Genomic DNA, 21,168 nt, shown 5'->3' on the forward strand with positions numbered 1-21,168 from the left:
AAAAACGTTTTTATTCTAGCCAAAATAAAACAAACAAAACTTTCTCCAGAAAAAAATAAATAAAATCTCTCTCTCTCTCTCTCTCTCTCTCTCTCTCTCTCTCTCTCTCTCTCTCTCTCTCTCTCTCTCTCTCTCTCTCTCTCTCTCTCTCTCTCTCTCTCTCTCTCTCTCTCTCTCTCTCTATCTCTCTATATATATATATATATATATATATATTTATTTATTTATTTATTAATTCATTTTCTTGTCGGCTTAGTCCCTTTATTAATCCGTGGTCGCCACAGCGGTATGAACCGCCAACTTATCCAGCAAGTTTTTACGCAGCGGATGCCCATCCAGCCGCAACCCATCTCTGTGAAACATCCACACACACAGACACTCGTACACTATGGACAATTTAGCCTACCCAATTCACCTGTACCACTGTCTTTGGGCCAGGGAAACCGGAGCACCCGGATGAAAACCCACGCGAAGGCAGGGAGAACATGCAAACTCCACACAGAAACACCAACTGAGCCGAGGTTCGAACCAGTGACTCAGCAACCTTCTTGCTGTGAGGCGACAGCACTACCTACTGCGCCGCTGCCTCGCCCTATATATATATAGAGTGTTGATTAGGGGGGTCAGACCGCCCCAAACCCCTCTGTAATTCGCACTGTATAAGTCATGTTGCCTAGCCTATATAGCTCTGGTTTTTATGTTTTTAAATGTCAGTTGCTCAGAATAAAAATGTATTATTTGTGTATTATTATTATTTAATGATTATTATTATTATTTAATGTATTATTTTAAAATGGTACATTTTATTATTAGAAAGTCATGTCAGCAAATTTCGAGTTCTTATCTTGTAAAGTTAAAACATTGTGAGTGTATGGTCTAATATAGCTTTTTAAGGCTATAAACAAAGCGTCAACTTTGATGTTTTAAAAACGAATCTGTTCAGACAACACTTTAGAGAAAACATCAAATTTGTGAATGCTTCTAGTTCTAGTATTTTCTTTCTGTAAGATGAGTGAATAAAACAATTAAAGCAATAAAGAGGTAAGTCTTATAATCCACCTCCAGAATGTATACAGACTTTATTACAATTTCGGCCGCACGAGGCCAGTGTTTACCACTCCACAAACAATCACTGGCGTCCAAGTCAGATTCATTCGAGACATTCTTATGCATTTGTTTTAAATTCCACTTTATTTTCGCTACTCATTTCAAATGGCATACACCAGCAGTGTCAGCGTTTTCGATGTAAATCATTTCATATAGTTTAAATAAGGGAACAGAATTAGTTTTACCACCTACACTGTAAAAATCTAATTAACTGTAGGAGGTCCATTGAACTTGTATTATGTTAAACTGACTTAAAACAACGCGCATGACCTATAAAATTAAGTATTAAGTTAGAACTTGCACTGTAAAAAGTGATTAGCTACTTAAAGCGAGTAAACCAATTGCCTTAAAAGCAACACGTTGACTTTACAAAAATAAAGTAAACCCATTACCTGGAACTGTAAAGTTGACCTAATTTTGTATAATTATGCTAATTGTACTTGTATTTTTTTTGTGTGTGTGTGTGTCAACTAATCCTTTTTTACAGAGTCAGACTATTTTAGCACGTCTGTTTTCAAATAATTACTGTAATTTTTACAAAACAAATTTGGTGCTTCATTAAGTCTATAAAATCTACAATTTAGAAGAAACACTGTCTGAAGAGCAGATTTATTTTACGTACCGTATGTCATTTTGCTAGAAATAGAAAGGCTGGGGGATAAAACAAATAAAATAAAGATGTATTGGAAAAAAAAGTGATTAGTTTACTATTATTTAAAAAAGTGAATACAATTAGCATAATTAAAGAATTAAGTCAATTTAACAGGTCCAAGTTACAATGGGTTTACTTACATTATTTTTGTAAAGTCAACTTGTTGCTTTTAAGGCAATTGGTTTGCTTGCTTTAAGTAACTAATCACTTTTTACAGTGTGATTATCTTAGTTTAATAAGTTATAATGAACAAAAAGCATATGTTGTCATGACTAATTGATCATATAATATTTTTACAGTGTAACCTGAAAGTTGTACTACAGTCGGCTAGACATGATTTTATGTGTTATTTAGATTCAACCAAAAAGGAAAACATGTACTCACCCTCTCACACAAACATGAATGATTGTCCCTTGCTGTTGAGCACAAAAGAATATATTTTGATATATTTTGATTGATTAGCTGGGTCAGTTGGCATTTCTGTGTGGAGTTTGCATGTTCTGCCTGTGTTGGTGTAGGTTTCCTCCGAATTCTCCAGTTTCCCCCTACAGCCCAAAAACATGCGCTGGTTAATTAAATAAACTACAACTGGCCGTATATGGGTGTGAATGAGTGTGTATGTGTGTTTTCCAGTACTGGGTTGGAAGGGCATCTGCTGTGTAAAACATATGCTGGATAAGTTAGTGGTTCATTCCACTCTGGCGACCCCTGATTAATAAAGCATAACTAATGAATGAATGAAAGTCATTGGCTTGTTTGTACTAGTTTCCAACATTCTTCAAAATATCTTCTTTTATGTTTAACAGACGAAAGACACTCTGCAAAACTGTAGGTTTGCAAAAGTAAATAAATGCTGACGGACCTTTACTCTGTCCCTTTAAAGAATCCTGTGTCTGATCAGAATTCAGTGTATTGACGCAATGCAGCAATAAAGTCAGATTAAATGATGCCATCTTTCACCTACCTCAGCCATTTTAGTATAGGAGACAGTTTAGGCATTTTAAAAAGCTGTGTAAATGCATTTATGCCACAATGGAATTTGCTTTTAGATGATTCATAGAGGCTTATAATACATATTTGTGAATATTTTTACCTATTTAAAGTTTTAGATAGGGTAGTACTGTCGCCTCACAGCAAGAAGGTCGCTGTTTTGAACCTCGGCTCGGCTCAGTTGGCATTTCTGTGTGGAGTTTGCATGTTCTCCCTGGGTTTGCGTGGGTTTCCTTCGGGTGCTCCAGTTTCCCCTACAGTCCAAGGACATGTGGTACAGATAAATTGGGTAGGCTAAATTGTCCGTATATGAGTGTGTGTATAAATGAGTGTGTGGATGTTTCCCAGAGATGGGTTGCGGCTGGAAGGGCATCCGCTGCGTAAAAACTAAGGCGACAAGAAAATGAATGAATGAAGTTTTAGATATCACCAATTAAATTGAATCTTCATGTCATGTTTGGTGCTAAGAAGCTTTCCTGTATGTATTTAGTAGTCAACATTTGAAACCTCCGTGCCGTCTGATATTTCTATGGAAATTTTTCTCAGCCTCTTTTGTTTATGTTGAGTTATTTCACTTTAAAGACCATAACATGACTGATTCCTTGTCACAAAAGTGATAGTACTGAACCTACAAACAGGAGCCTGATAAAAATGCTTATTTTGGAAGAAAATTTCAGACGTCTTCAATACATAAACTACTTTTGAACTACTTTAAATGTTGACTACTTTATACAATACATAAACATACATACAGTTATTAGTTATTAGTACCCTCTGAATTATTAGTGCCCCCTGTTTATTTGTTTCCTCAATTTGTGTTTAACGAAGAGAATATTTTCCAGCACATTTCTAAACATGATAGTTTTAATAACTCATTTCTAATTACTGATTTATTTTATCTTTTGCCATGATGACAGTAAATAATATTTGATAATAATAATAATATTTGATATTATTTACTTGATATTATTTATTTTGATAATACTAGATATTTTTCAAGACACTTCTATACAGCTTAAAGTGACATTTAAAGGCTTAACTAGGTTAATTAGGTGAACTAGGCAGGTTAGGGTAATAGGCAAGTTATTGTGTATCAATAGTTTGTTCTGTAAATTATCAAAAAAATGTAGCTTAAAGGGGCTAATAATTTTGACCTTAAAATGTATTTTAAAAAAATTAAAAACTGCTTTTATTCTTGCCAAAATAAAACAAATATTATTTCTCTAAAAGAAAATAATATTTTTAGACACAAAAAAATTCCTTGCTCTGTTAAACATCATTTAGAAAATATTTGAAAAAGAAAAAGAAATTCAATGGGGCTAATAATTCTGCCTTCAACTGTATATGACAAATAGCTTTTTCTGTAAGCTTGGTTTATGGAACAGGCTCCTGTTTTTTACCACGTTGTCAGATTTGGCCACATTCACCCTGTTATTAACATTTTTATTTTATTTTTTTGGCTTTTGTTTTTGTCTTTACCTGCTTTCTGGAACCGTTTTTTGCTGGGCTTAAACTTGATCGCCGCGGTCAACTTCTCTCTGCATCTCAAGTCTGCTGATGTAAGCTGCAAGGCACTGGACAAACTATTAACAGCGGAAAAGCCGTCCATACGGAGGTAAGCAGTCAGCTACCAGTACGAAAAGGAACAGCATCATACCGCTCCGTAGTGTTCGTTTTAAAGACAAAATGCAACCATACTTCTGGCTACACAATTCACAGTCTCCAGAAATGTATATGGGGCTACAATTTCCAGAATGAGCCTATGTTGCCTTTTTGGGTGGAACCCAATGGGAGTTCCCCTGTTCAGTCATCACCCCGTTTCTAGAAGAGGAGTGTAGCCTTTACAGTTTGTGCCTCAATAACAAAAAAAACAAACATCTGACTTATAAGTTTACACTCTTGATTTTTATAGTTTTGAGCACACGGATAAAAAACGTGTGCACATAAAGATGGCTGTCAGATGACACCTAATGTAAGTGTTAGAGCCCCTTTTTGCATTTAAAAAAGGTCATAATTTGGTTTTGGGGTCTGCAACAACAGTCAGACATGCGTGCAAGGTAAAAAAAAAACACTTTCATTGTCTTATAATATGCATTTATTTTTACCTAGTTATCCCAGCGACTCCCATATGAATCGTTCAGCAATTCATTTGTTTCCAAACCCCTCCTTAGCGCAAAATTATTCTGCGCTGATTGGACTGATGACAGATATAGCAGAGTAGGTTATTGTATCAATCACCAGAAAATAGAAAGGAACAAACACAGCACTAGGTTGGCTATTCTGTGGTGTTGTTGTGAAATTGAACTTTAACCCTTTATTCCCCACAGCTGAATCTCCATCTGTCAGTGATCGTCATCTTCACGTCATGATCAGTGCTGTGATCACCTGCGCTCCGCTAGTCTCTGAAGTGAAAGCGCGTTCACATTTTACGAGAGGGTTCTGGATGCATCCAATGCTTTTCAATGGGCTCACCAAACCCCACCCCTAACCCTACCCCTCACAGTGACATCACTCGCTCCATTTAAGTGCATTGTGTCTGACATTGCATCAGTGAGTGATGCAGTGAGGCTGCATCCAGATATTATTGCATTTTACCGGAACTGGAAGTACATATTTGTTGATGTACTGTATCGACGTCGATGCGATCAAACAAAAGATCTGAACCCAACTTGATTCATTTATTCGACTCTGAGTCAACTATTACGCTAAAAAATCAATAGTTTTAAACACGATGGACTTTCAGATTTAAACCTCAGCTGGATGTTTCCATTCACTTGGCTGTGATACACACTGCATGGAAGCTCATTTTCAAAAACCCATAATAGGGGCTCTTTAAACTGTTCGTTAATCAATGTTTGGTCAAAGAGCAAGCATTTGAGAGAGTTCAGAAATAGGGCTCTATTTTAACGCAGAGCGCAAATCGCAGGGCGCAAACGCTTTCAGGGCGTGTCAGAACGCATTTTTGCTAATTTACGGATGGGAAAATGCACTTTGCGCCGCGGTGCATGGTCTAAAAGGGTTGAGTTTATTTTCTTAATGAGTTCTAGGTGTGTTTTTAAAAATAAACCAATTAGAGTCTCATCTCCCATTCCCTTTAAGACCCAGCTGCGTCGCGCCAAGAGCGCATTCACTATTTACAGGACGCAAAGTAAGTCTAAGTGGAAAAAAAGAGCATTTCACAAGCAAACAGTTAACAGTTAACAGTTTTTAACAGAAAACTGTTAAACAGAGCATCTACTGCGTGAGAATGAGAAATAAATGATCTACTTTCACATTCGCTCTTGGATAGGGAAACCTTTACGCACAGACATCAATTGGCCTATAAATAATTAATTTTGTTTGTTAAGCGCAAAGATTTGCTTCAAAACTATTTCTAAATTCAGTTCTAATTTCTAGCAAACAAATAAATAAACAATAATGACCAAGTGTGTTCAAAATACTGAGTTATTTCCAAATACACCTGCCATGCCCCATATGGTCTAAAACCTGACAGGTGGGCAAATCTAAGCTTGTTTTTAATAAAACAAATATACATATGGATATATTAAATAATACTGCTAATAATAATAACATTATACAAAAGCAAATTGTTATGAATGAACTGAAAAAGCCTCCCGAGATGAAGAAGACATAAAAGCAGTGATTTTTCATATTTATGTAGGCTAGAAAAAAATATGTTTTATAATATTTTAATCCTTTATATTTATGTTCTATATCATACTTATTATATCCTATATATATCTTTAATATTACATTTTTTTTATATGTAAAGATATTTGCCTATTGCTCTCTTATGCGTATTAAGCAGTGTGTAAGCGAGGCGCAACTCTGCGCCGGAGTTTAGACCGGGTTAGTTTTGGTCTAATGAAAAATCTATTATAGTTTCTCAAAATAGCAACGCGCCAGCGGTCCACCTCAGAACGCCTTCCTTTTTAGACCAGAACGCCTATGGGCGCACAAATGAGCGCTAATGCATTTGCTATTTAAACAGCGTAGCGCAACGCCTCAAAACCAACACAATCTCACAGCAATTTGTAACTTTTTCATTTAGTGGCTAATTCGTATGAATTTGTATGATCTAATTCGTACAATTTAGTACGATTTGCTTTTACCCCAATGACGGTTGGGATTAGGGGTGGGGTCAGGTGCCACGCCTCCTTTTTAAAATCGTATCATTTCGTACGACTGAAATCGTACGAATTAGCCACTAAACTGGCAAAACATAAAATACTTACGTTTTCTCGTGAGATCAGGCTGTCAAAACGACTCTTGCGCCAAGCTGAAACTACCAAAAGACTACTGCGCCGCGTCTTGCGCCACACTGCGGGTGTATGATAGGGCCCATAGTGTTTAGTGATGTATAGAACAACTCAGTGGAGTACCTTTGCACATCTTTTACTACTTAAACAGCAGCATTAGATGCTGAAGGAAGCTGTATGTGTAAAAAGCATTAACAGGATGCCTTCAATCAAAAAATGTAACACTCTTTCGATGAACTATTCCTTCTGTGCTCTAGTTTTTCATTAAGCATGAAAAGGCAAAGGTGTTAAAGGTATGAAACCCTGATTTACTGGTGAAGACTCAACATGAAGCCTCATGAAATGTATCAAGCACAGATTTGCTTATGGCTGGTGGGGTTGCATAGCAACAGAGAGGCGACTCCAGTGAGCAGAGGAGCTGCTGCTGATTGAGTCTGTATGGCCTTTAATTATGAATAAAGCTCCAGCAGCACAAGCGTCATTAGCCTCACCTAAACCAGTGTAATCACCTTAAACCTGAGATAACCAGACACAACCGCAGTATCACACAAACACACACAATGCTTCTTACTGAACAAATAAAAATAATAACAATGAAACCTGATTATAGTATAATATAAATCTAAAACATAAACAAATCTTTTGATAATTACAACTGAAAGTACAAACACTGAATGAAAAGTAGTGATTCATTCATTCATTCTCTATTCAGCCTATTCATCTTATTCTTCGCCGACGAGCAGCGCAGCTATTTGAATCTTTTTGGCTCGAGACTTCCGGTCTCATTCACTTCCATTCATTTTTAGAAATTAAAAACTGCTCGTTTCGCTGTTTGATGTTGCGAACGGACATTTTCTTATTATATTATTCTACTTGGTCTAAATATTCATGCAAACATTTGTTTGTAGAGCAAATAGTTTGACCGTTTTCTGCCATTTATTATTCCTAGTCATTTCTCCCATAGGCGACTGAATCGGAAGTTCTAAAACAATCCAGCCTGATCTCACAAGAAAGCATAAGTATTTTACGTTTTGCCAGTTTTGTGGCTAATTCGTATGAATTTGTACGAGTTCAGTCGTACGAAATTGTACAATTTAAAAAGGAGGCGTGGCACCTAACCCCACCCCTAACCCCAATCATCATTGGGGGATGAATAAATCATACTAAATTGTACGAATTAGATCGTATGAATTCATACGAATTAGCCACTAAATCAAAAAGTTACAAATTGCCGTGAAATTGTGTTGAACAATCGCGAAAACAGGCGCACTTCCGCATTTTAGAATAAGGTCAATAGTCCCCCCATCAAATCCAGGGTTGCCACAGCAGAATGAACTGCCAACTTATTCAGCGGATGCCCTTCCAGCTGCAACCCGTCTCTGGAAAACACCCATACCCTCCAATTGACACCATGCCTGTCAGCATTAGGATGTGAAAATAAGGGATATGCCCACCATAATAAGGGGTTATCCCAACCCCACCCCCTTTAAAAAATCCCCAAATTATTAAATATGCTAATTTGGAAATGTTTCTTTGTAAATGAACAGTTAAATGGTTAGGTTTCATTATTATTATTATTTACAAAAGAAAAATAAATAGTAGACGTTAGCAGCAAATAAATAAGCAAACAGTTCAGCTTATTAAAATTAATAGCTATTATAATGAAATAAAATCAAGCTATCAAATCTCAGCCGTTTCTTCACTGTATAACTCACACATTCTGATCAAAGAGCAATGAATGAATCATTTATTTAGATTTTTTTTTCCGTTTGATTAAATAACAGAGGTGTCACTTTAAAAATGCACACATCTAACGTTATAATGAAAGCATTCGACTGCTTTCCTAACTTTCTATGCTCTTTTAGGACAAAATTAGTTGTGTTTGAAAAGAACCCCCACCAAGATCGACTTTTTTAGATATTATTATTATTAGTTATGTGTATATCTGTTTAATCACACACCTAAAACCTAGACTTTTGCTCCTCTTTAAATCATGAGTACAGAATCCATTCAGGAAACAGCATCTATTTTTCACTATGGAGCGCGTCAGCTGACAGTCACGCACCGCTATATGACTGTTTTGAGGATTGCATATGAAGGAGAGACAGCCCCTTTTATAAAAAAGGGAATCCCGCCATTTTTATATTTACTTTAAAGTGTTTACATGCCTAAACAAAGCGAAAGCACAGAACAGACATTTAAAAGCAAAGAGCAGTCCCTGGTGGTTTGGCGGCATGGATTGCGTATAGGGAGGATAGGCTCTTTAATGTTCACGTGCCACCCTTCAGAGAAAACTGAAAATACGGCAGAAATACCTTTACAGGATGATAGCGGAATAGAACTGTAAAATAAGGGAGAATCCCAGGAAAAACAGGAGGGTTGACAGGTATGATTCACACACACACACTACAGACAATTTAGCTTACCCAATTCACCTATACCATGTCTTTGGACTTGTGGGGGAAGCCGGAGCACCCAGAGAAAACCCACGCGAACTTGGGGAGAATATGCAAACTCCACACTGAAACGCCAACGGACCCAGGCGAGGCTCGAACCAGTGACCTTCTTGCTGTGAGGTGATATAATAATATAATATAATATAACACGATATAATATAATATAATACAATACCATCCAATACAATATAATATAATATAATATAATATAATATAATATAATATAATATAATATAATATAATATAACATAACATAACATAACATAATATAATATAATATAATATAATATAATATAAAGATAAAGAAAAACAACTTGTCATTTAAAACTCTGATATTTTTTATTATTGCAACTGGAAGACAATACATTACATAAATGTTATTTTAAGTTTCAGGAGAAATATGTGGAAAAGTAACAACATGATGTGACATTTATTGTCATAAAGACGATGTGGTTATTTACACGTATTGATGAAATAGTTTGATATTGTTCTTTGGCAACAATAATTGCACACCAAGGAAATAGACAGCTTTATACTCGTACAGCATTGGCATCTGAGTGTATTGAAAATAGACCTGGTCAAATACATAATTCATCATCATCATCATCATCATCATTGTGCTGTAAAAAAAAAAAAGCCTACCAGACCACAAGTGACTTACAAGGACGAAAACATAGTTGGCAAAAGAAAAAAAAGAAACAAAACAACACCAACAACATCGACAAAACCCTTATATTATTTCACATACAATTTCAGAGGCAGTGAGAGTTCTCCAATAAATAATTCATGCATATTTTTCTCCCCCTTTTGTCTTAAATGGATTTGAATGAAAGCCATTAAATCAGTTTGAAACAAATCGCGGTTTTGGTACTCAAAACAAATGACATTTCATGGGACTGACGTTAAATGAAAGCAATACCATAGCAGCAGTTTATGGTCCAAATGCAAATGAAATCAAATCTGGCCAGTACGTCTGTTATCTTATGCTGTCCTAAAATTAACAGTGCCGCTTCATCGCTATCCACCTGAAGAGAACAAATAGTTCTGTTTTACCCCTTTAAAAAGTGCTGAAAGATCGAGCTGGAGTGTTTTAAAGCAGTGTTTCTCAGCCATGTTGCTGAAGGACCACCAGCTCTGCACATTTTTCATGTCTCCTTAACTAAATACACCTGATTCAGATCATCAGCTCATTAGCAGAGATAGAAAGGCCTGTAATAAGTGTGACAGACAAAGGAGACATGCAAAACATGCATTGCTTGTTGGTTCTCCAGAAACGTGGTTGAGAAACACAGTTTTAAAGGACTGGAAAATGCCATTTCCTCTACATACTCATAACATTCAGGACGCGTTATGTAAAGCGGAAGGCGAGTGTAAACATCATGATGGTGCTGCTTTACAAATACATGTACGGCACTGACAGATGACAACATTAAGAGGACATTCACGTTCACAGATGAAGTTCGAGTTCATGAGCGGTGGAAGCAAAGAGGGGTACTTTAACATACAATATAAAATAAATACAGACCAGCCGAGGTCAATCGCGAAGTATCGCATTAATCCACTTTTTAAGTGACGTCACATGTCTGTTTTCATGTCCAAACACTTTATTAAAATGGTTTTTAAAGCCCAGTTGCTTTCTTATGGTCATTTTGAGAAAAAAAAATCAATTAAATATAAGGAGGATGCCGTTTGTTATTAATTAAATGTTAAATAGATTTTTTTTTTCTTGAAAATTAGAGTTAACTCTTACTTGAAGGCAAAAAATTGCATTTCTTTGCAATTCAGAGATAACACCAGGGCTTTATGATTTGGAAATTGAGGTTTAACCTGCAATTCTGGGGAAAAAAAAGTCTGAATTGTGCATTTATGTCTGTTAAAATCAGGGATTAAGCCGAAGGAAAATGAATGAATGTCTCAATATTTTACATAACAGAGCAATTCAGATATTTTTCATCCAGAAATGCATCTTTACATTTAACTAATTTTTTAGATGACATGTTAGAAATAATCCCAGAATTGCAGAGAAAGCCTATAAACATGCAAATGCAGGAATATAAACATCAAAAATATGAGACCAAAACTCCGAATTAGGACTTTCCAGCCCTAGCAAGTCAGAGTCTACATTAATTATGACTTTTAATCGACACTCTCAGAAATAAAGGTACAAAATCAATCACTTGGATGGTACCTTTTACCTTAAGGGTCCATATTAGGAGCCAAAAGGTACAATATCAGTACCTAAAAAACTAATAAAATTAATTTTATTTTTTAAATTCCCAGGTTCTGCTGGTTGATGCATTTGCCAAATTTTCCTTGCTAATCTTAAGCCAATTGTAATCGTTTTGTTTTTGGTTCAATCTGGAATTTCCTCAACCCTTGCAGAGCCTGCGGGATAAGATTGAGCGCTCCTACTTGGCCCCACCCTGATCCATCTCTTGAAAAGTTTAGGTACCAAAGGTACCTTAAGGTACAAATGTTAACCACCCCAGTGACAGCTGTATACCTCCATTTCTAACTATTGAATGTATATAGCTGTGGGGCATTTGAAATAAAGAAACATGGCAAAAACAAACAACAGTCTAACCCTTCTCTCCATATCAGAATCTCAGATTGTCAGAAATATGTGGCTAAAATTGATTTTTAAGAAACAGTTCACCCAAAAATGAATATATTACTTGCATTCAAGTGGATTTCTTTCTTCTGTTGAACACAAAGCATGATATACTGAAGAATATTGGTAGGGAAAAAAAAACACGTAAAGTATTTTTGTTGTTGTTGTTCCTACGATGGATGTAAATGGCTATGTATCTCAAACATTCTACAGAACATTTTATTTTGTTTTCAACCGAAGTTTAGAACTGCTTAAATGGTGTGGAAATGTTCATTTTTGAGTGAACGATCCCTTTAAAACTCTAGCTTTTATGCTAACGATAAACACAACAGTGGTCGATATTGATGTTTGGACCTGGAAACAGCTTTGAACGCGTCAAGACTTAACAAGCAGATAAAGGGTTCTCCCAAAGCCAATTCTAATTCCTTGTCAAACTATTTCAGTACAATTTATGATATCAAAGCTGCAGTTTTTCAACAGGAAATGATGGAGTATCGAACCATTACAAATAAACAAAACGGACGCCCAAGCACATGAACTAAAAAAAAAAAAGACAGGCACAACCTTAAAGGGTGTACAGAGTGAGAATTCATCCAACACTGATTATTAACAACAGCTCAACACGTACATCGATGAATTGGAAATAAAAGGACCACCAAACCGAGGACCACGAAAAAAAGGCAAAATCAGTTTCACCTGATATTCAATACAAGGCAGATCAGTTCATCATTAATGGGTTTTCTCAAAGTCTCCTCCTTTGGAAGAGTTGTCTGCCGCAGAAGAGAGATACAGTTTAAAAAAACAAAAACGAGTAAAGAAAGAAACCTTAAGAGACGCTTCTCTCTGTTTTCTCGTAGGAAAATAAGCCATGCCTCATGCTAAATATCTATCTTACATGATCTTTCGTTTAGAAAAGAAAATACTTCTTTCTTATGTACAAGCACCCATGCAAATAAAACTGAAAGAAAAGAAATGAAAAACAGGCAAAATCTGCCTTCGGTGGGAATAACTTTTTACAGTGTTATCCTGACAGGACAAATTGCTTGGATTGTGATGAATATTTAAAAACAAAAACAAAACAAATGATTAATTTCAAAAATACCAACATTTTGGCAACACAATAGGCATTTCGGACACATTGCTTCGTTGAGGATTTGTTTTTAGTGTGCTTTAAATTAACAATCAACATCAGAAATGTTTTAACGGCAGGCATTTAAGAGAGAATTGGCATATTGCATTTGACCATCCACTGGACACAGGCCGTTTTATACAAACATCTGCTGCTTTAGTACATAAATGGGTCGATGACATGGATACGAGTGTCCACGGTAGAGATCTATAGTAGAAATGTACATTTGTGTTTCTTTATATGCTAAAAAGTGACATTTATCCAGTTTTAGACCAAGTGGTTGCACAAAATATATACATTTCATCAGTGTAGGGGAAGTTACTTTGAAAAAGTAATCCATTGTAACGTTGCGTTACCAATCAAAAGAGTAATCGCGTTACTTATGGCTAGGGTCATCTGCGGACATTTTTTGCTATTTCTTCTGAGAATTTCTATAAAAATCTGCGGATTTCTGTGGAATTATTTTGGCAGTAATATAACTAAAACATTAATATGTGAAATTAAAAATAATACCTTTTCAACTTTTATTTAATTTTTAAGATGCAAATCCAATTAGATTCACTTTATTTAATAAACTAAGCAAAAATCTCATATAATATCTCTGCTAAAATACAGAAAATAATACCGTACAAAGTCCAACTGCATTGTACATAAATCAGATGAACATTTTCATAAGTCAATAATATTATTGTAATTATTTAAAAAACTGAATAAATATAGATTTACACACATTTTCTCAAGTAAATAAACTGAATTAATGATAGGCTAAAAATGTGCATAAAATCTGCAGAATTCTGCACACGCAGATTCCGTGTGGGCCTACTTAAGGCCCGTTTCCACTGAGTAGTACGGTACGGTACAGTTCGGTGCACTTTTATGGCCATTACCACTGTCAAAAAGCTAACCGTATCACATTTTGGGTACCCTTTCGAAAGGGTACCTAGCATAACAAACGGGTAACAAAAGGCAGAGCAAGATATACAGCTGAATGCTACTGGTTTACAGAGAGAAGTCACTAGCTAGTCCATAAGCCAGGAGGATAAAGACAAAGGAAGCGCCATTTTTAAATACACAGTCAAAACATTACATCGTAATACTATATAAAAATATAATAACGAGCAATGGTCGACCCGAGCTCAAACAAACTTTGTCGTCATCTTGATGAACAGCCACAAAGCCAAGAAGAAGAGCAGGATCTACCCTGTGCCCTGTAGTAGTTTACAAAGTCGTCTAAAGTGTGAGCGGTTTAACTTTGTCGAGAGCTTGCGTGTGCGTCTAAGAAACAAAGTTCTTGAGCTGATGATAATAACATGCGTGTTGTTATTAAAGTGCTTCTGACATCTGATCCTTTCAGAAATAGACAAACGTGACACTGATGCACGAAAAAACAAAGGAGAAGCCTGAAAATACTAAGAAGCAAATTATTTTTTCAGCCACCTAAAAACATTGGTACCCTTTTGGCAATAGAAACGCATGAAAAAGGTGACCCATACCAACCCATATCATACTACTCAGTGGAAACGGGCCATTAGTTACTTTTTTAGAAAGTAATGTTGTTTTGAGTTTTCATATCTGCCTGGTATTTTTCTTGTTTTAATAAAGGAACTCTTCACTTAAAGACACACTGTATAACCTACAACTTAATTTACTTTTAAAAATCACAGAATAATAATAAAAAAAATAGAATAATGTTACCTTCTGAGAACTTCCTAACACTATACATGCCGTATATACAGATTAATGAAAGCGCAAAGCAATATGTTTGGCACTTTTGTATTTTTGTCATATTAGTTCAGTAAAATCATTGTCCATTGAGACTATAATCCCCTTTACTTCCATGAGTTCAAAATAATGAGATTACTTCCATCCCAGAAATGTAAGGTTCTGCCATCTTTGTTATCGTCTGTTCCTGCGGGGATCCAATGTGATTAACTAATGTGTAATTTAATGGGAATAAATTAATCTAAAAAATAACTCGAGTTACATTTTTTAAAAAAGTAACTCAAATATTATTATTTTATTTTTTAAACTACTTTGTTACTTTACTCGTTACTTAGAAATGTAATATTATTATGCAACGTTACCCCCAACGCTGCACTTAATCATGTTGCTAGTAGCTTGAATCAAAAAATTCTCTCAAGGTTTACTCTCCTGGTTACATATAGATTTGGTGAAGTTGAATTTGATATACTTTTTTACATAGTTTGACTGTTCAACTTAATTTAAATATTACCCATTGCAAGATTCAACATGTATAATCAGCCATCGGTGAAAGAGAGAGCACTCTGAATGGCTGTTCGACTACTCCCGTCAGGAGTTTAAGTTGTTAAATAAAACATGACACTAGTGTTTGCGGAAGTTTAGCTAAAGAATAATAATAATAATAATAATAATAATAATAATAAATAAAAAACAGCAACCATTTGTTGTTGCTATATAACTTTGGTATAATAGAAAAATAATAATCAATAAAATTCCAAATGTGTAGGACTACATGATATTGCTGTAATTGCGATGATGTCAAAGGCTAAGGTCAGTTCTGTACACACTGTATTGATTACCGCATTGTGGCCTTAAAGGAATACTTTTTTTATCAATTTAGTTGATGTTTAGCTTAGCATAAATCATTGAATCAAATTAGACCATAAGCATTAGCATATCGACCTAGAAAATAGTAACTTTTTATTTTCCACCAATCATAATACACAATATAACTACAGAAGAGTCGAACTTTAAACAGGAGAAATTAACAAATTACTTTTTTTTATATTTTTTTTTCCAAGGACATGCTAATGGTCTAATCTGATTCAATGATTTATGCTAAACTAAGCTACAAGTGCTCCCATCAGAACTGGGAAATCGGCTGAATGTATTAAAAAAAAATGGTAAAACTCAACTGTTTAACTCTAGGGGACTTGTAAAATGAACATATTTCCTCCACAATAATGTGTTTCATTGAGAGATTTAAGACTTAATTACTTAATTTGTATTCACTTCATTTTAATCTATTCTTCAATAAATCTATAGATCTGGACCAAGAAAAACAAGCATCATGTCATTGACCCACATAATCATCTGATGGTTTTTGTAATATAGGTCGATATCACTACTGTTTTAAAAACTATTATTGGTCTTTTACTAAGTGTGCATGAATTAGCTGCACCTTCATCAACAGGTTTCATCTTTGGCACACTTGAGAGCAGCATATAAAAATCTCTCTGTTCCATTTTCTGATGTGAACTAGAAGGACTGCTACAACTTAATTAAATCCTTTAAGGCAAGACACTGCAGGTGAATAGGGTAAATAAAGAGCCAATGTTTATCTCCATGCTTTTCCAGTTGACCAATTACATTAAGACATTAAGCTTCTACAATAAAAATCAGAACATTAAATGAAGTCAGTTTTAATATTTTTTAGGTATTTTTTTTTGGATATTAAAGTCTTATTAAGGATTTAACAGAGGGAATATGTGGAATCTATTATAATCATGTTATAATTCAGAAAATATTGCAAACGTTGAGATTTTTCCATTTATTTGTTTAATTTGTTTATTTTATTGTGCAATAAAATGTTTTGTATAATCAGACATAATATTTAGAACTTTATGAATTTATGTGTACAGATATTTTATTTGAGATAACATCCTTTAAATACAATAAAAATGTGTATTAATTAAAATATATGGACACATAATTGATAAAGTGCGACAAAATAAACACTTAGAAGTCTATGTTGGATGTTTCTTTCCAATAGACTTGAAATAGAGCCCCAAAATGATCAAATTTACAGTATTTTATAAAATTACAGGTGGTCTTAATTTTTTATTCTGAATTAGCCGTATGAGTCGATTTAGCTTTAATTACTTTAAAGGTGCAGTATGCAAGTTTGACACCCAGTGGTTGTACAAGGTAATGCACTCCTGGATCAAAACACATTCTGACGAATCTACGCAAGCACAGGCTGCCAGATTGACGTGCCTGTGCCTGACTATTAAGCCTAAAGGCTGATTTAAACCCTTTTCTAACTAAAAGCAATGACACGTGACAGAAAAAATTTTCCATGCTAAAATGAGTTTTCGTCCAAACCAACACCTGAAATTTGTATTTTAGGCTCGATTTACAACTATACGTTTCAGTTTTAAAACAGCGTTTTAGAATAAAAATGATCCGCGTCCATACTGGCATTTCACCCAGCGTTTCTGAACAACTCTCCATCCACACCACACCACTGAAAGCACACATTTTTCAGCACATCTACCCATATGAAAGCTGTGCACGTCAGATATATATAATTTTTGCTAATTAATAACCACCTCATGAGGAACTCTGAACCCGTGTCTCCTTTTGGAGTGTACTACTATCCACCGGAGGTAGCATTTCAGTCATGAACGCATGCTTTGCGACCCTTCCTGACTGAATAAATCACATGTGTGGTTTTCCACAAAGGCAACCCAGTGTGCTGAAATATAATTGGCTAACAAGCAGTGGGCGGGTTAAAGAGATCAAAACAAAGACAGACTTTCTGGCACGTGACTAACATCTTCAAAGCAGAATATCTGACTTCAGCATTGTTTTCCAGACAAACAAGAATGTTCACTTAGCATGTTTCTAAATATCTGCAATTATTATATGGTATTTTTATGATTTAGAAGAGTCAAAAACTTACATACAGCACCTTTAAACTACTTAAACAGCTTGAATTACCTGAAAAGATTCGGTAAGAAACATGATTGACTTTTTTTGTTTTTACACAACATATACTGTCATTACTTTCATGGTTTAATAATACATTTGCTAGTAATACCCTTCCACACTGTAAAAAATCATTGCTGCCTTAAAGTTTAAAAATAATTTGTTATAGTTCATGCAGTATCTTGCCTTAAATTTTTTTTAGACTTGATGAATTAAAAAACAAACAATCAGAAAACTAAAAAACACTTTTCACTCAAATGATCCAAATTTACTATGGCTTTTATCCCTCTTCACACACTCACACACTCTCTCCCTCACTCACACACACTCACACAAATCAACATGAGCATGAATATCATCTTCCGCCCACCAAATCAAACCAAACAAAATGGACAACAGTGATTTCATCAATATTGCAACGACTGACTACAGAATTCACCTGATATCCTGAACAGAAGTATTTAGATCTGCGTTTTGTTTCTTTTTTTTTTTTTGTGGGCCGCATGTTTTTGCTCATTGCTAATCGCTGGCTTCCTCTTTCAGCTCCTCTTTCAGCTCCTTCTGAACTCTGCGCAGTAAAGCGTTTTTGCTGACGGCGGTGCGGACGCCGGCCAGGTGGAGCAGAGACCCTGCCGCCTCCTTCATCTCCTCGTCCTCCTCCTCTTCCTCCTCCTCTTCTTTGACCAGGATGTTTTCGGCGCGCCTCTTCTTCAGGGGCAGCGTGTCTCCTTTGGTCCACATCGGTCGCCGGACCTGGGGCGGCTGGGAAGTGGGAGGAGATGCGGCGTCCAGAGGAAAGTCTTTCTGCTCCAGCTTGACCTCAGTGAGGGAGCCCTGAGTGATGGAGCAGGAGGAAGAGGAGGAGGAGACGGCGTCCCCTTGTGAGCTGCTGTACGTGTGGTCCTGCTCCTCCTGATGCTCGTCGCTGGCTGGAGGAGGGGAGTCCGTGTGTAGACTGCTTTTAGCCCGTGTCAGAAAGTCACCCAGGGCTGATCTAATAGGACAGACAGAGACAGGAAACTAGTCAGACACATCATTACAAATCATCTGAATAAATGTAGTTATGTATTTAGTTTTATTATTATTTTTATTATAATGTCATCTCTTTCAGGATTACTTTATCTCTTTTTTCTTGATAGACTGAAAGAGAAAGAGACAAATGAGAGACATAACTAGTCAGAAATATTATTACAAACCATTCGAAAAAACAAATAAGTATACAGTTGCTTACTTCAAATATTTATTATAAATAAATAAATAAATAAGAAAGAAAGAAAGAAAGAAAGAAAGAAAGAAAGAAAGAAAGAAAGAAAGAAAGAAAATACACAACTGTACACAAAAAATTTACACTGTGATAAAAAAGCGCAAACACGATCTCCACCACTGGTGACATTTCCAGACGGCAAAACAGAAAGATTCTGGAAGTGTCCAACTTCAGATGTATTTTTTGAGCCCTCCTCTTACTGCAGCCGCCTGCTCTTGTCTACATTGCAGTCAAGAGGAGGTGCACCTCAAACGAGCCAATTATAAACATTAGCAGCTCCTCCCCTTTTTCAAAAACAGCAAGTAGCGTTTAGTTTTAATCACAGCTCTGCCACTGAGAGTGTTTGAGCTCAAACACATCCAATAAGAAAGCACCTTGAAAGGGGCGGGGCATGTCAGATACTAGAGAGCATTTGATAAGTCAGAAGACGAGAGGAAACTGTAATATGAAGTGACAGCTGATCACTTTTAGGCTGAAGTTACTGCAAGCTTTGGATGTTAATAGCTATTGAATGCGAATTTAGTTTGTGGAGTACACTAGCTTATACACACTAGCATATATCCTTAAAACTATCATAGTGATACTAACATCTAAAAATGCTTACCTTTACCTTTAACACAGAGTTTGATCACTTTTTTGATATACTGACCTGACGGCTGTGGTCCTCTTGCTCGCAGGACTCAATGGAAGGGGTCTGATAACTGGAAAGAGCCCCTGAGCAGTGACGCGTGAGCTGTGCTGGATCACTCTCTGTGGAACTGAAAAACAAACAAAACCGCAGTTACAACACCAAAATACTGAGCCCTTTCTTTTTACACTATAAAAGTCAATGGTTGCAATCGACTGTTTGGTCACATTCTTCAAAATATTTGAAGAAAGAAAGTTTTTTTAAGTTGAGGATGAGTGAATAATGACAAATTTTATTTTTTTATTTTAAAAGAATCATCCCTATGCCCAGTCCAACACAAGACTCAAATCCTCAAAGGTTCAAGGAGAAGACATCTGTGGGGCTTCTGCTGCAATGACAGCACTGTTTGCTTTCAAGCATATTTTGTTTACAGAGTGGATGTAGTAAATTAGCTGAAGAAAATGAACTGTGTCTCATATCCTCTGGGGAAACATACAAGTATGATAAAGAATTATTTGAAGTCTTAAAGGCAAAGTTCACCCAAAAATGTTTCTTTCTTTTGTTGAACACAAAGAAAGATATTTTGAAGAAAGCTGGAACCTGTAACCATTAACAAGTCAATGGTTATAGGTGTCCAGCTTTCTTCAAAATAACTCATTTTGTGTTGAACTGATGATAGAAACTTAAACAGGTTTGAAACGAGTAAAGGCAGAGTAAATGATGACAGAATCTTCAATTTTGAGTGAACTACTCCTTTAAATATAACGAGCAGGCAATTCAAAACACAGAGAACAATGAAGAGAATTAAAGGGATGTGAAAAATGAAAATTCTAATGAGGCTGTTGGGGGAGAGACAAAACGTGTGGAACTAATAGGATAAGAGGATAATTAATGATGGTGAGAAAACCCAACAAAGGAAACACGAAAAAGCTATTAAATAAGTGTACTTGATAGTGTTTTTGTGTTTTGCTTTCTTTGATGTCTTTTCTTTGGCCTTTAGTTCAATATTAATAGAGTTTTTGGCTTAATATTAAATATCGTAAAGCTCTCATAACTGGCTAGTTTCATTCATGCAGTTTAAAATAATAATAATAATGATAATAATAATAATAATAATAATAATAATAAAAGTAATAATAATAATATCTATTATTATTAGACACGGTGGCTCAGTGGTTAGCACTGTCCCCTCAAAGCAAGAAGGTCGCTGGTTTGAGCCTCGGCTGGGTCAGTTGGCATTTCAGTGTGGAGTTTGATGTTCTGTTTGTGTGGGTTTCCTGCAGAGTTTTGGTTTCCCCCACAGTCCAAAGACATGCGGTATAGGTGAACTGAATGAATTAAATTGGCTGTAGTGTATATGTGTGAATAGGAGTGTGTATG

The 21,168-nt window shown here is 35.7% G+C and overlaps 1 protein-coding gene and 1 long non-coding RNA gene across 3 annotated transcripts in view; one reads left to right on the top strand and one right to left on the bottom strand.

The window, feature by feature from the left end:
• Positions 1-21,168, top strand: part of LOC147839117 (uncharacterized) — a 490,241-nt gene that overhangs the window by 119,591 nt on the left and 349,482 nt on the right. The window lies entirely within an intron of this gene.
• The window catches only part of ches1 (checkpoint suppressor 1), a 73,116-nt gene continuing 67,933 nt past the window's right edge, over positions 15,986-21,168 (bottom strand). The window contains 2 exon segments of one of the 2 annotated variants that reach the window (NM_001122745.2): positions 15,986-18,890; positions 19,810-19,918. In NM_001122745.2, the coding sequence (NP_001116217.2) occupies positions 18,416-18,890; positions 19,810-19,918 (584 nt within the window). In that variant the 3' untranslated portion in view covers positions 15,986-18,415. 2 annotated transcript variants of the gene reach the window in all.

This window comes from Danio rerio, chromosome 20 (genome assembly GCF_052040795.2).
Source record: "Danio rerio strain M-AB ecotype USA chromosome 20, GRCz13ab, whole genome shotgun sequence".
NCBI lineage: Eukaryota > Metazoa > Chordata > Actinopteri > Cypriniformes > Danionidae > Danio > Danio rerio.